This window comes from Polypterus senegalus, chromosome 8 (assembly GCF_016835505.1).
Source record: "Polypterus senegalus isolate Bchr_013 chromosome 8, ASM1683550v1, whole genome shotgun sequence".
NCBI classification, from domain to species: domain Eukaryota; kingdom Metazoa; phylum Chordata; class Cladistia; order Polypteriformes; family Polypteridae; genus Polypterus; species Polypterus senegalus.
The window spans coordinates 182401303-182417430 of NC_053161.1; the positions used below are offsets into that span (position 1 = coordinate 182401303).

The 16128-nt window shown below is 38.0% G+C and overlaps 1 protein-coding gene across 1 annotated transcript; it reads right to left on the bottom strand.

Annotated features, from left to right (window-relative positions):
• Positions 1-225: 225 nt before the first annotated feature.
• Positions 226-13823, bottom strand: LOC120533546 (zinc finger protein 135-like). The gene is made up of 3 exons (XM_039760480.1): positions 13716-13823; positions 5498-5947; positions 226-1941 (listed from the first exon to the last, which is right to left on the bottom strand). The coding sequence occupies exons 2-3, from the start codon at positions 5910-5912 to the stop codon at positions 1481-1483; spliced, it is 876 nt and encodes a 291-aa protein (XP_039616414.1). The 5' UTR covers positions 5913-5947; positions 13716-13823; the 3' UTR covers positions 226-1480.
• Between the last annotated feature and the right edge of the window lie 2305 nt (positions 13824-16128).

The following is a 16128-nucleotide window of genomic DNA, read 5'->3' on the forward strand; positions in this document are numbered from 1 at the left end:
TTCTGTGGTGGCAATTTGCTCCACCACCTCCTGATCAACATACCACACTGCCTCGTGTTTATGGACTGAATGGCCATATAGCCATCACCATCAAAATCCTCATGTGAAGCATGTAAACCATGAGGACTGATTTAGGTACAATGTTAGCTAGAATGCCCAGAGCTGGCCGGGAAGTATTTTGGCCTTGGATCCCCTGCAGATTTTTTTTCTCTTTGTCCACACTGGTTTTTTTTGCTTTTTTTTTCTGTCCACTTGGCCATTCAACATTACCTTTATCTTTGTTACATACTGTATATTATTGTCTAATCTTGTTTTTGTTTTATATTAACTTCTTTCTTATTACATGTTGTAAAGCAGTTTGAGCTACATTGTTTATATGAAAATGTGCTATATAAATAAATGTAGATGTTGCATCAAAGAGGCTGTTTCTCCATGAAAACTGTTTGCCACATTCAGAACACCCATATGGCTTCTCTCCTTTGTGAATTTTAATGTGCATCAGAAGAGTATTTCTGTGACAGATTTGTTTACCACAATCAGAACAGCAATTCAGCTTCTCTCAGGTTAAATTCTTCCAAATTTTCTTGGTGTACTTACTATCAAAACAATAGTGAACTTCACTCTTTATTCAGGACAGTCTCATTGTACTGCCTAACTTCTCACTCTCGTAAGTGTCCCACAAGGACTCAGTGTAGAACCTGCATTGTTTCTAATAAGGCTTCTTTTTGCAGGTCATAAGGAGTTATTGTAATTTTTTAAGGTGGACCTGAATGTTTTTCTTTATCAGTCCTATTCATCCTAGAACAGCAGGCACTTCCTCCATTTTTGTTTTTCGGTCCACATTTCATTTGTCATATCTCAGACTGCACTTCTTGATATTTTATTTCTATCTTGCCTCTCCATTCTTAGGACTGAGTAATCAATATGAACTAATACTTCTGTTATCCAGGATTTCTTACATCTGCTTTTCTGGCCTCTATTTTTCAGTCAGTCAGTACTGCTGTGCTACAAGTGACCTGCACCTCCTCATTTTCCATTGTGCTGTCCGAGTTGTGGTCCAAGTGTCTTTCTGATGCTGGTAAGTTGTACTTGTTGTCAAGTTTCCAGCAAATGAGCCTGGCCACTGTGTGGTGTTGTACAGTGTAAAATCATCAGCAATCAGTACCTCGCACCCAGCATGAAGATGTGTGACTGTTTCTAGATCTTTGTGGCAGAAGTGACATTTTTTTTTTTCTATTTTTGATCTGAACCACTTTGTGTCCAAGCCACTGCTTTGTGTACCTATGATGAGGAGTACATCTTTTGGTCTCAGTTCACCCCTAATAAGCTATGCATGGATAAGTTCTGTTTCCACAGGAGTCTGTTGGAGGGGGGCAGTGTATTTACCACTTTACTTGTAGTTTCCCCAATTAGTTCTTTTTTGTTTTCATCATACTTTTTGAATTCTTTCTTCTGCTGCTTAGCATTGTACATTGTTCATCTAAGGACAAGGTGGGTGAGTTTCTGTAATTTTTTTCTCTCTTGTGTGAATTCTTTGGTGGCTCTGAAGATAGCTTTTCCGTGAAAACTGTTTACCACATTCAGAACACCAAAACGGCTTCTCTCCTGTGTGAATTGTTTGGTGGCTCTTAAGACAGCTTCTCTGTGAAAACTCTTTGCCACATTCAGAACAATCATACGGCTTCTCCCCTGTGTGGATTCTTTGGTGGCTCTGAAGATATTTTCTCTGTGAAAACTTTTTACCACATTCAGAACAGTCATACGGCTTCTCCCCTGTGTGGATTCTTTGGTGGCTCTGAAAACTGCCTATCTGTGTAAAGTTTTTGCCACAATCAGAACAGTAATATGGCTTCTGTCCTGTGTGAATTCTTTGGTGGATCAGAAGATAGCTTCTCAGTGAAAACTGTTTTCCACATTCAGAACAGCAGTGAAGTTTGATTCCTGTATAAAAGTTTAAAAGATACAAAATTTGAGTTTTAAACTAACCACTTTCATACTGACATCTTACACCACCAAATAAATATTGGCTTAATTTATGAACAAACTTTGATAAGCATAAGCAATCGTATGACTTAAGTTGCAAGTGATTAGAGAATGATTGTTCATTTTTTTCTATTTGTATTTCAACTACTCATCGCATGAGCACAATTATAGGAGCCAAGACGTTAAAATAGTAAAATAAATAGATCACACGTGACAGGCACAAATAAAAAGATTATTGTTGATTTTTTATAACTACATTACAGAATGGCATCATCATTTTGTCATCATATTCTTAAAATATTATAACATTATATAATGTTTATTACTTTCTACCTGCAATAAGTAACATCACCCATCATTACACTGGAGAGTGTCATGTCAAATATGTGAAATTAACTTTTATTAAAAAGAATGTGTCTTAATATTTGTAAACAATTAGTCCAATGCCACTCGACTCTATAATATTTTTTTAATTTGATTTAAAAATGAGGCAGAGGATAGCAAAGCAAAAACATTTTAATATACAATTAGAACAGAGTAAAACTTAAATGAATAAAACATGCAGGTCACTGAAAAGAGAGCCACCTGACCTGAAAGAGCAAAATGGACACTTGTGGCAAAATATACTTCTGTCTTCATACCACCTGGGGCAGGGGCTTTTTTGTTGCAAATTCATTAAAAAATGCATTTCTCTCTATTATAAAAGAAAAACCTGTGGAATGAATGACTAGTAGACGATACGTGATCTTCACTTTAAGATCACGAAAGACAAATAAAAGAAATGTGAGAGGAAAGAGAATGGGCAAAAAAAAAAAGTAGGATAAAGGGAAGCAGCACACAGATAAAGGTGTCTTTTCAATGCACAAAACGTAGATTTACACAATAATGGAAAATACACTATGAGAATCTGTGGACCCACAACAGTTAAAGCAATGGACAAGTGTAATATCAAAGAAAACACAATTCGGTCAGGTGTATATTTATGATGACAGAGAAACAATTAGAACCCGAGGAGCAGAGACACAAAGTAGGAAAAAGGACAGCGGCTGTAAAGTCTTTAAAAAGATCAAAGGGCAGCGCAACGGCAGGACCCAAACCCAAATACCGGGAAGGGAGCATTTGAGCGAAAGAAGGGGCAGCGTTATAAGTTCTGCAAAAAAGAATTAAACCATGCCCGGGACCGTAAATAAAAGGAACAAGTATTGTTTTTAGAACGTCACGCGAGACCAGCCAGTCACTCATCATTTAAAACAGGTTCACAGGCTTCTAACCTAGCAGTTGTTGGATTGCATCTGTCAGACAAGCATCATGTGCTCCCAGCTCTTAAAACAACGACAAGAGACAAGCAAAATGTGCAGCTCGCCAACAGCAGGAAGACAGCAGATGATACGACAGCATATCCTTAGTGTATGTTCATACGCACCTCCCCTTCACAAAGCGTATATTGCCTGCCTAAGGTAAAGTCATCCCTGATATAGGATCGCAGGAATTGTGGGAAAGAGGTGTCCTTTCATCTGATTAGCGCTATTTCAGCTGTGGAATGGCCAAATGGGGGATGCAGTTTGATGAATGAGGTATCCAGGACTTAAAATGAATCCAAAGCATACTATATGATATCATCTAATGCAAAATTCTACTCCGTACTTCTAGAATTTTTATTTTTATACTATATTGAGGATTTATTCTGTTCTATGTATTGTACTGTATTGTATTGACCCACATCTTTGTGACACCCACTGCATACCCAACCTGCCTGTAAAGGGGTCTCTCTACCTTTCCCAACTAACTTTGACCTACCTTTCCCATGACTTCTTCTATTTTTTCCCTACAAGGGTTTTTTTTTTTTTTTGGCAATTTTTTCTGGTCTTCTTGCAGGGTCAAGGCTGGGGGGCTGTCAGGAGGCAGGGCTTGTTAAAGCCCATTGTGGCACTTCTTGTGTCATGTTGGGCTATACAAAAAATAAATTGTATTGTATATCCGGTAAACCAAACATGGGGGTGGGCGAGCGAAGTGAGCAGGGGGCGGAGTCCCCTAGTAATGGATTCAATTTCTTCAGCTAAAACAGGGGCCTCATCATTTTGTTACAGTTTTGGTAAGTTAATAAAATGAAAAAACACATGAATCACTCAGAAGATGGTAGTTCAGCAGAGGAGAAAGTTCAGGGAATAAACAAAATAAACCTTATTAATTTCCAAGCAGCAGTCAGTGATATTATCTATATATCTGTATTATCACTATATTTTTGCAAGACCTGGGACATGAAGGCTAACAAATCTCATCTGTGCAGTATACGACCTCACAAATCGCTCAGTTTAGCACCAGAGAGATAGCATTTAAGATGACATTTATGATGTTCTACTATAATGACAAAATAATCTACATGATTGAAGTGGAAATTTCGAAATTGAAGTTGACATTTTGTGCTTTTTTCCCCACTGTGTGCATTTTTTTTCTCTGTACCCTAATAAGCTTTCATATGACACTCAGACGGTTGGCTACGACTCGCCTTTTCACTGCGACTTTGATATCTGAGCTTTCAAGTTTCTCCAACACGCTATGTCACTCGATCAACTTCCTTTTGTTGATTATACCAAAGTTTAATTAAACAAATAGTATGTTTTTCCTTTGTCTCCACTTGGTATTCACTGAAATTCTTTTATTTTCCCCCGTGCTTTTCCCATTGTCTTTTCACAGAAGGCTGAGCTTAAAGGTGATTAATATTGATTTGCATATTCAAAGAGGCGTAATTCTGGGAGGAGTTGGGGTGGGACAGCAGGTGCATGCACGAGCGTTACTTTTTACGCTGACTGGTATTTATGTAGAGGAAGAACGTGGAAGTTGTAACACGCACAGATTCCTGCATCTGGATTTTTGTGTGCGTAAGCACATTTCGGCTTTTGTGCTTACGTCATTTTATAGTGCAAATTCTACGCACAGCGTTATGCATGAGGCCCCTGCTCATTGAAGGAATCCCCGAGACATCATGGAACTGAAAACTTTGGAAACAATGAATTGACAAGAAATTGAAACCTGAGTAGCAGTTGGAGGAAATGTTTGGTGGAGGTCAATGCAGCTAAAGGGGCACCAGAAAGTTTCTAAAGATAAGGGGTCACAAACTGGACTGTTCCCATGTTTAAACAATGTATTCAGGAATGACAAGGGTCTAATTATTTGTTATTAGTTTAAGATGACTGTGCTTGTCTGTTTTAGGGACTTAATTGAAGATCAGAGCACAGAATTAGGAGGAATTATTGTAGAAATTAAAGGAATTCAAAAGGGTTCATAAACTTTTTTTTTTAATTTTTCTTACCAAAGACAGGCGTAGAGTGTTTTCATAATGTTACAAACAATAATGGAAGTGCAGATTCCTAACCCCTGTAAACTGTAGTAAAATTGCTGTGTTTAATATAATTTGTGCTATTTTTAAAGAAACTTAGACAAACATTCAAGACAGCACTTTTAGGCCCATAACCCTGACCCTAAAACGTACATCGATTTGTAATTTTTCACTCACTTGTTTTAGATGACATCTTAGTTGGTGGTTGAGCTTCCTCGGTTCTAGGAGATGACATTTTTTCAGTTCTCTTTCTGTCAGACTGTAATGATTCATATTTTACATTGATAGAAGACTCTGAAGATGAAGTGTGTCTGCTATGAGAAGAGACTAACCCAGTCACTGCTCCACCTTGATCTCCATAATGAAGGTCATCTTCCTTGACACTCTCCATACTCCTATAGCTGGTCACCTCACTGCTGACACACTCCTCTTTAATACTCACTGACCCCAGTTCACTGTCCTCTTCCTTAATGTCCAGACTCTCCTGTTTGGGGTGGACACCCTCCCACTCACAGTCCTCCTCCTTAACATTTACGGTCCTCTCCTCCATGATATTCAGGTGTGCCTCACACGTCTCCTCTTTCACATCCATTTAAATGTTACAGTAAATGGCACAGTTTTATCTCTCTGTGGGAAAAACAGGAATCAATTCCATTAAAACTGCATCATTCAGATATAAAGAAATTTGATTTTTATAACAGCCTGTTAGTTAAAGCTGATGTCAGGTCAGACAGTTCATAGCAATCACACAGTAACTCATCACTTTTCATGTCACATTAGCTGTAAAATTAATTAAGGAATGAAAGGAGGGTCCAACAGGCTAGAAGAAGAAGGCCATCTTGCACAGTTGTGTGTCAACAGTATTCACTACTTTGATTGAACATTCAATACTGTTAGGGTCCTGGAATTTTGTTAATAGTTAATGTTAAGGAAGGTTTATACAAGTTAGGCCTGAGGATTATGTTAAAAAACAGGGGCATATGAAGGAGGAACTTAAAATCACTGGTCAACTTGTCTAATGTAAAACTGCCCCAACCTTACAAAATCCCAAACCATTATTTAAGTAACAGCCTTCATTTACATAATCTTAGCGAGATAGAGGCAGTTGGCGTTGTGTCCCTGTAAAGATGGCCGCCTAATGTGAGACACCCAATGTCTGACTTCAACTAGCCTGCGACTCGCTAAGATCAATTTCAACAGGTTTGATTTTGTTTTAGTCTTAGGGGCAGACTGTGTGTGCAGGCAGACAACCAGTGAATGTTTCTCTGAAGTAGAAGGCAAGAGTTAAGTGAAACTGTAAGTATTGAACCTAACAAAAATAAGAGATGCTCATCTTTCTGTTGTTTCATATTTCAGATAGGAAAACAGAAGGGGAAAAAATAAAATAAAGTGTGAAGATTGCTGCTGAAGAGCTACAGCTATTAACCCTTTATACACCACAGGCATCATCATCAGCTTGCTATTGGCTGTTAGAAACAAATGCTGAGCACGACTCTGCTGAATGGTCGGCACACAATTGCTAAATGTGACAACTGTTTAAATTAACGTGGTCAGGTGATGAGATCAGCGACTGTGGTTGGCAAATCTGACATGATCCAAGACAAAAATGTTCTTCAAAACAACTGTCATTTTCAACAACTTTAAAATAATTTTCAAGTTTATCTGCTTCATTTTGTTTAAGTACACTCTACACGCATAACAAATATTTTAGTAATTAACACATTACTAAACTTCTTTTAAGCAGCAACACCCCCCAGTATTGTGAGATTGGCCTGGTGGAGGCCTTGTGTGCCTCAGTCTTTCTTAATGCTCCATTTATACTTGCTATTTATAATTTGCTATGAGATATCCTAAACGGGTGGGGGTGTAAAAGCGGTTCACCTTCATGGATATTCTAATTAAATAAAAGTGGGTCTTGTGCAGAAGAGAGTTGCCAGTCCTGACAGGGGTGCTCACCTAAGAGTGGCACATGGGGTGAACCACACAGCCTGGTTGGTTCTGTATGATAAAGTCACATGCATAAGTAGCCAAATGGACCTCAACTTCCACCTCACCACCGTGGTCCAGCACAAAAACAAACACAAATAGAAGTTATTGGGGTACAGGAAAAAAACCAGAGTATCTGTACAGAGCAGGAGCCAGCTATAGACCACCATAAGGTACACTCACATTCAAGTCCACAACCACACCAAGACAAGTTAGATTTGCCAGGCCACTAAACCTGAGCATCTTTAGAGAAGTGGAGAAAATAAGAATAAAAGAGCAGACATGGAAACTGAATAGAGACTTAAAAACAGGCTGAGATTCAAATTCATTCTGACTGAACTGTGAGGCAGTAACACAAACCTCTATTAAGTTCTCAATTACTCACTAACAGACATTACTGGTTTGGCTTTAGCACTGAAACATGGGAGTTTGTCATATTTGATACAAGTTACATAGGAAAAAAGACACATTTAAGCAAGCAATGCATTTAAAAGTTTGCATTGGGTTAAGCAGGAATGAGGCCGTGTGTGTAAATACAGATAGTGATTGCTAACCTTTACCGGTTAACATATCATTTATACTCTTAAAGGTGAGTTACTTCATGGCAGCACTGCCGTTTTCTCTCACTGTATCTCAGTATTTGTTCACATCTCGTATTCTCTAAGACTTTTCTCCACGGTCATGGACTCCAGCTCGCTTTTCATTTTTACTAATCTGACTCCTCGCTATTCTTTTAATGGTCAGCCGGTCACCACCTCCCCCAGATAGCAGCCACAAGTGGGCCACATCACGTTTAAAGCTGGCACCTCTGGTTCACTTCTGGCAGCGGCATGATGGGTATGGGCCACATGTGGCGCACAGTTGATGAATCCGCCAAATCAGCTTCTGGTACGGCATATGTGGGCCAATACTGACCATTAGCATAGTTCTGCGATTGGATGTATGACCCAGAATAGTGCAGGCTCACAGTGAGGTGTCTTTAAAATAAAATGCAATATTCACAGTTAGCATATGTCAATGTATAGGAGTCTTTTCATTTCAAAGTTGAAGATGGTATTGTTAAGGGCCGGCTAAAAACATTCGTGTAAATATCAGACTGACCACGGAGTTTTTTTATTTATTTATTTGAGAAGTGTCGTTTCTTTGTGACAAGTACAAACAAAAACAAGTCTCAAGGATGAAATATTGTGAACTTTACAAACTTTCTCCAAATTTTAAACACTATAAACGGCCGGCAGAATTTTTGACAAGTATCCAGCATCTGCCATTACACCTTTCAGCTTTTCTGTGGATTCGAATTTTCTCAAACTGTGCTTAAAAAAAAGGCAATCTCTTTGATTGACATTAGGGCCAGCCATTGAGATAACTATCGGACTGCTTCCTGACGTTCACATTTGCCAATGAGGGAACACCTTGAGTGACGAACAGTTGCCCGTTCAGGCAGAGACTGAAGTTTGTAGTTGGCTGATGGTGAAGCGGTAAGGTAATATTCAATTATTTAACATATTATTTGTTCGTTATTATTGTTCATGTTAAAATGTTTAAATTATGAAAAGCGTAACCAGTTAATTGCATAGTGTGCAAGGTGCTGTAATGTGCTTATGCTGTTATATAAGCCTTTTTAAATTGCTTTTTTTAACTTAAACAGTCATGATATCCAGATATTAAATATAATAAGCGGTGACGAAGGCCAGCAAATAACTTTAAAATGCGGCATTTATTTTAGCGCGCGACATTAACTTTTTAACTGCTTAGAAACATCGAGAGTTTTCACTCTTAGTGCGTTTAATTAACATGAGCGGAAGTGCAAACGTAAAAACCCGCGAATGTGAGTTTATTTTTGTAAAGTGAAAGCCGCGTAGTGGTGGAGGTGGCACCAAATTTTAACTGTGTTAAGGTATGTCTTGACAAATGATGAGTGCTCAATTGGAGCATTTTACAATGTTCCAATCAGAACGGAGGCAACGTTTATTTGTGCATCTCATAATGTAGTTAGTCACTGTATAAACCTTGAATCGTTACACAGTGTGTACGTTATATAAATAATATTTTCTTGTCCCTTTCTTTTGTTTTGCAGCATTGAACAGTAGTTGGGCATTGACAGGTATATTGTGGTATGTCATGGTAATATGGACAGGGCAAAATGGAATGTAAAATGCATTAATCTGAGAAAAAGGGCTATAAAGAGGGTGAATAAGCTGATAGATTCACTGGAGAATGAAAGGCAGGTTAGTCGTGGGATTGAGGTCACTCACAATGAAATACATGTGTATGAGATCCAAACTTCTCAGTTTGATTGTTCTTGTGATGATTTGGAATCCAGTCAGTCAGAGAGTGACAGTGATGATAACTTTGATTGTGGGTAGAATGATTACCAGGAAGCCCTCCAGGCAAGTTTGAGAAATTGGGCTGTTCAGTTCAGTATCCTTTAATTGCCTTATCTGCATTACTAACTATACTCAGAATTAATCTTGCTTTTTTGCCAAAAGATGCAAGGTCCTTACAATGCAATGAAGTTGAGTTGGTACCATCCAACTAGGTATCCAATGGAGTGTGTGCTTGACCACCATATAAAACTGGAGATATCCATAAGGCTATAATAAATAAAGAGCAGCCCAAATAAAACTGGAAATCATTTAAGGTTGAAGTTATGTACACAACAGGTTTGTATTTATATTTGGTATAATTATTATGTCATATCATGTCATGTCATCTTCTAACCCACTATATCCAGAAAAAGGTCAAGGGGGTCTGCTGAAGCCCATCCCAGCTACTATAGGGTGCAAGGCAGGAATAAACTCTAGACAGAACTCCAGTCCATCGCAGGGCACACGCATGCACACACTAAGGCCAATTTAGGATCTCCAAATCACCTAACCTGGGAGGAAACTGGAGCAGCCGGAGGAAACCCACACAGGGAGGACCCAGGACAGGATCCCAGGTCTCCTTACTGCAGGCAGCAGTGCTACCACTGTGACACACTGGTATAATTATATTCCTGAGTACTGTGTATCCATATTATACAGTAAATGTTCTTACATCTGGAATTTAACAGATAATTAAAGAACTGCAAGACTGAAGCTGCCAGTTGCCGAAAGACACTCAGATTTGCAGACAGCAGAAGATGAAGAAGACAATGAAATTCCAAAAAGGACAAAAAGAAGGAAAATGTAAGCCTGAAATAGTTAATATGCTTGAACTGTAGCATCACCTGCAGACTGTTGCTTGTGTTAATACAGTGAATTTTCAAGCTGTAATACTTGATCTTTTAAAGGGAAAACACTAAGTTTAATGATCCAGTTATCTCATTTAATGTATATACTGTAATTTAATTTAGTATAACTACCACAAGGCTAATTCATAAAAATTTGTCTAAATTGGTAAAACTTTTTTTCTCATAATTGTACAGTTGTATGAGGCACTTCCTCATTCTTGTATAACTGTGTATTTTTCCATAATTTCTTAATCTTTTCCCAAAAAGCAAACACAAGATTTGATAGTGATAGTGACGGTGATGTCTGGAGCAAACCCAAAAGCCATCTACCTCCACCACCCAAGATAACCCCTCCTCAAAAATGTTTAAAATCAACCACCAAGATGTCTGCTGACCATGGAGAACTTGGACGAAATACAAAATCAATGTGCAGGATGCATCAACCTGACAGACTTCAGCTACATTCAGAATGTGGAAGATGCAGTCAAGAAAAGAAAAGCCTGAGAAATGATTACAGAAATCAAAGTGCATCTACAGTGGAAGAGCACCTAACCCCAGAGTGTGTGGAAATTGCAGATACGGCGTTTAGACGCCGGTCTACCTCATAACAAAATGATGGACCAAATCAAGACATTTATGGCCGTAAGTGTTTTATCTCAGTTTCTCTTTAATATAGCTGCCTCCATGTTTGTCACTTTAAATAAAGCCCTGATAACCAGATGCAACTGTGAAGCACAACAATAATTACCCTAAATGTTTTACATTTTGAGTAAAAGAATTATGAATCTGTGCAACTTTGTGTGTGTGTGTGTGTATTTAATGTTTCTCACAGGACCCACTTTTCATTACCTTTATTCATTAATACAGCAAAATTGATTTTACCTTCTCTTTTCATCTGTTTCCTTTATTTTTCCACTTTTCATCAAGCTTGCCAATTTATAGTTTATATTTCATCCCCTTTGGTAAATGTCTCTGACAATTATGATCTGATTATGTTTGATATTCAATTTGAGGTTTTTGTACATTGTTTTAGCCATTCTTCGAAACATTCTGGTTAAGCAGGAGATGATGATGGAGCAAGTCAAAGTGATTTTAAATACCATACAAGACCTTCATGAGAAATGCTGCAGTGACAGTGGTTCAGATCCAGTGCTGGAAAAAGACATTCTTCCACTACAAGATCTCATATCCCTGCAACAGCTTGAAGGTGACCTAGCGGTTGGTGTAGATTAAAAAAAAAAAACTATTAAGGAAAACGTTTTTAATAATAACTGAAAAATATACCTTCAAACAACGACAGGCCTTAAAGTTATATTGTCTTAAATGCCCAAATAGCACTCATCAGATATGCACAAGCTGTGACGTGTAGTCAAAACTGTAGGCATAGTATAAAAAAAATATATTTTTAATTAAGTCAGAAAAGCTTTTAAATTAAATGAAGTGCTCATAACTTGACATGTCTGACCACAGATCTGGCTGCAGATAGGGATGGAGGGAGACGAGCAAGAATGGAGCGTCAGAGGAAAAACAGCTATCAAGAATCAGGTGAGCACTGTCAACCCTCAAACACATCTAGTAAGAAGTTAATTAGGAAACTGTATAATATCAAGTAACTGATCAACTGTTGATTTCTTGGCTGCAGGTGAAATGCACGTTCTTTCAAGTCATCATTGAGACCGGCCTTCTAAATCTTTGCTGAGGACAAGTTGGACTCTTACATCACCAACCTTAACTACCTCTCCACCCTCACAAATGTGAAAACTTGATCTGCCACAACCTTCGTAAAGAGATTAGTGCTCAGTCAATGTTTCTGGGTTCTAACATCAGGCACCATCTGGAACTGTGTGTAATAGTGGGTATCCAATCATGGACTTTTATAAAATTAATGTTTGTACATTTTGTTGACTGAAATTTTTTTTCACCTGTTTGATACATTCTTGTTTTGTGCTTGTTTTAAAGACTTACATTTAGGAAACCTTTCCTTGTTTGTAGATTTAAATAATTCATTGTGCAAGACAGCAGTTAAAATTAAGTTTAATATGTAAAGTAAAACTTTATTTTATAATATGTGTATCTCACCAAGTGATGTTTTTTAGGCACATACAGGCTTATTTGTTGTTTTTCCATATGTATGCTCACATGATTCATAAGAGAATTGTAATATAAAACTGTACAAATTGTCAATGTATTATAGACTTATTTTGTCATGGTGGTTTATTTGGATATGTCAGAAACGCAAGGAACTTTTTATTTGTTTTCTATATAAATGTAACATTTACTTTTATTATTGTCATGTCTACAAACTTCAGTATTAGTAATTTTGTTACTGATTATGTAATGCATTGATCTGTTTGTTGAAATGCATTGCACTGTATATGGCAATAAAATGTAATAAGTTTAAATATGCATATTTGGGTTTGTTTGTTCATATTAATGATATGCAGTAGATAGTAGTCGGACAGCATATATGGACTAATTAAATAATAGTGTAACTTATACTATATACTATGTAATACTATACTCATATAGTATATAGAATTGTATAGTATATAGTTATAATACTATATACTATTATTTACTCCATGTTTACTATTACTTATAATTATATTTAAATGAGCAAAGTGAAAATCTGCCCTGTGGCCCACATGAGGCCCAGTAAATTTTCATCTGGTTCAGTGTTGGACAGACTTCGGCAGGTTTGGCTGAGTTTTAATTTTGTTTTGGCTGGGATGCGGCATCCGGATGTGGTCCACTCTATTGCCATCAATCCATGTGGTAAGTGGGCCAGAAAGTCCTGACAGAAGTGGACCAGATGAAATTTGCTATCTGGGCCGCGACTGTCTTTGAACTGGACACCGCGGAGAGATAAAAGAGAAACAAAGGCAGAAATGAAAGCGCCGTACGTGTGAAATGAATGGCCGTCTCCCCGATGTCTCCGATTCGAGAAGGAATCGACAAAAGGAACACATGGAGAGGAATGAACAGGCGTCAGACTGGCTGCTTCGAATTAAAATTTGGGACTCAGCCACGTGAAGTGAACCGCAGATACAAATGAACAGAAACAGCACGCGGGTGGATTCACTCGAGCAAAGTTTGGCCGGGGGTTGGCCGGTATAACGAACAAGAGCTCGCCCAATTCGCGAGCGGCGATTCCACACATCCACAAAATGCATTCTTAAAATACAGAGCACTTACTGCCTCCCTCTTGAAGATGGGATTATTTCTGAACTCGTTCACTCAGCAACAGTCTTGCGTCCGTAGTGTTTCACAAAGCGAGACAATGGCAGCGTGACTACAGTAGCTGTCGCGTTGGATGACGTCATTGGGTAGCGACCATAGACGTGTATGCATAGACGTCGCATTCACTGTGTTGCCCAGGCGACACGATACGTCAGCGCGTCAGCCATATCGCGAGTGGCAAAAGTGCCATTTAAACTAATTAGGTAGACGTGAAAATCAGGTTTTCTGATGAAAAAACAACAACGTTTAAAGCAGAATCGTTTACATACAACAGATTTTGGCGAATAGTTTAAATGCAATTATTTATATCCATTTATACACAAATAATGGCAATTATTGAGACAAAACGTCCAATGTCTGAAATTCAAAATAGTAAGACTGCACCTGACACTCTGGTCTTTCTTTTAACATTGAAATGATACACTCAATGACAAAAATAAAATAAATTTTATTATATACAAATTGGCTTAATAATTTCTGAAAACATTTCACTCATTCCTCTCTCAATCTCTCTCTCTCACACACACACAAAATGTGGTTACTTAAATATATACAGGATAAATCTAAAATCCATGAAACAGAACTGTCTTACATATCTTTTTGTGTTTCCACTCTGTAATTTGAGAGTATTCAGTCTGTCAATATGGTGCAGCCTTAGTTTGTGGAAGACAAACACAACTAAAGACATGAGCATAAAATGATGGTTGACAATTTCAAACTGTGTTTCCTCAGTGTGCTCCTTGAGAAAAAACACATCTGAAGCAATCTAATGCCTGAACAAACTGACTGATCAAAGACACACTGACAGCTTGTCGTAATGTTGATTGTCGGATAACACGCTCATCAACTTTGATCACCTTGACTGGACCCTCAGAAGGAATCATCAAACATCCTTTGTTTATTAATGTGAGCGAGTGGTAGCTTTGATCATATGATGACGGTACAGCATCTGTTACCAAACTAGCATGGCACACATCACAGGACAGCTTTCTCAAAATCTGTCAAACGACAAACCCTGAGATGTAAACAAGGGCATTTTCCATGAGGCCACCAAAGCGGGTTGGTAAGTAGCTATGGTCACACACAATTGCACGGATATTTGCAAAAGGGGATGGAAATTCTTCTTCTGCTACTGCTGGTTTAGAGGACATCTCAACAGCAGACAGAGAGACAGTCTCATCCTGTGCTGCCATGTTTTCAGAAGTGCTTGGAGAGGCACCACACCGAACCATGAGACGATGGAAAATGGCCTGGAACTGACCAGTTGAAGGACAGTTATTCCAGCCCCCTAAAACACACAGGCAACACTTTTACAGATCTTTACTCTTTTTTATTTGAATTTCTTGAGAAAGAAAAAAAAAAAACTGCACTGCTAATAAGAGTTTGGCTTCATAAATTGTACAAAGTGATAGATTTACATGCTTGTCTGTCTGTCTGTCCCCACAAAGTCGACCAATCACAGCTGTCAGTCTGAGGATATTATAAAGACAATGCAATTACCATGGTAACACAGGATAGCTGTGACTGGTCACAACAAGGCACCATGTTGAATAAATAGTCATAAGCAAGCCTTTATGGAAACAGACAGATATACATACATAAATACACACAAAATTGTAAGTGGTTAAATAAATAAAACTAAATTCTAAAATACCTACCCGATGCCCTGATTGAATTAAATAGGAGCTCTAAGTGGTCTTGACTGAAGCGATAGGTGCAGATGTATCGCTGACACTGAAGCAGTTCTGGAATCATCATCATCATCATCAGGGTGTCAATGTTAATGATGAACCCTACAACAGATAGGTACCTTCAAAACAAAATGTTTTGTAAATATTATCACTGTAAACCAAGATACTTCAAGAGCGCATAATATAAGACAACAAGAAAAAATAAAACAGAACTGGCCAAGGTTGAAAATATGAACACTGCCATACATATGGCATACTGTAGGTGGCATGATGCCATACTGGCAATATGACACCTCAAAGAACTTGAAAAACAAAACCAACAAAACATCAGAGGGCAACAACATTAGAAGCAGAGAACAGAGCATCATATGAACGTATGATGCAGCATGCAGGAACAGAAAACAGAGTAGGATTAGTAATGTAATACGAGTCAAACGTTTAGGCAATTACTCTTTATGGGGCTGTTTTTATGATATAAACACAGATGGGGCTATGAAGTAAACAAAATAAATGTACACAAAGCTAAAGGAAAGGAATTCCTTCCAGCAGTCCTGAAAGAGTTCCCATATGTGCTGAGCATTGTTGTCTGTTTTGAAACATAGTTTGTTTTTATTCAGTTAAAAAAATAAATAAACACAAAATGCACGCCTAAACTTTTGACTGGTACTGTATGAAAA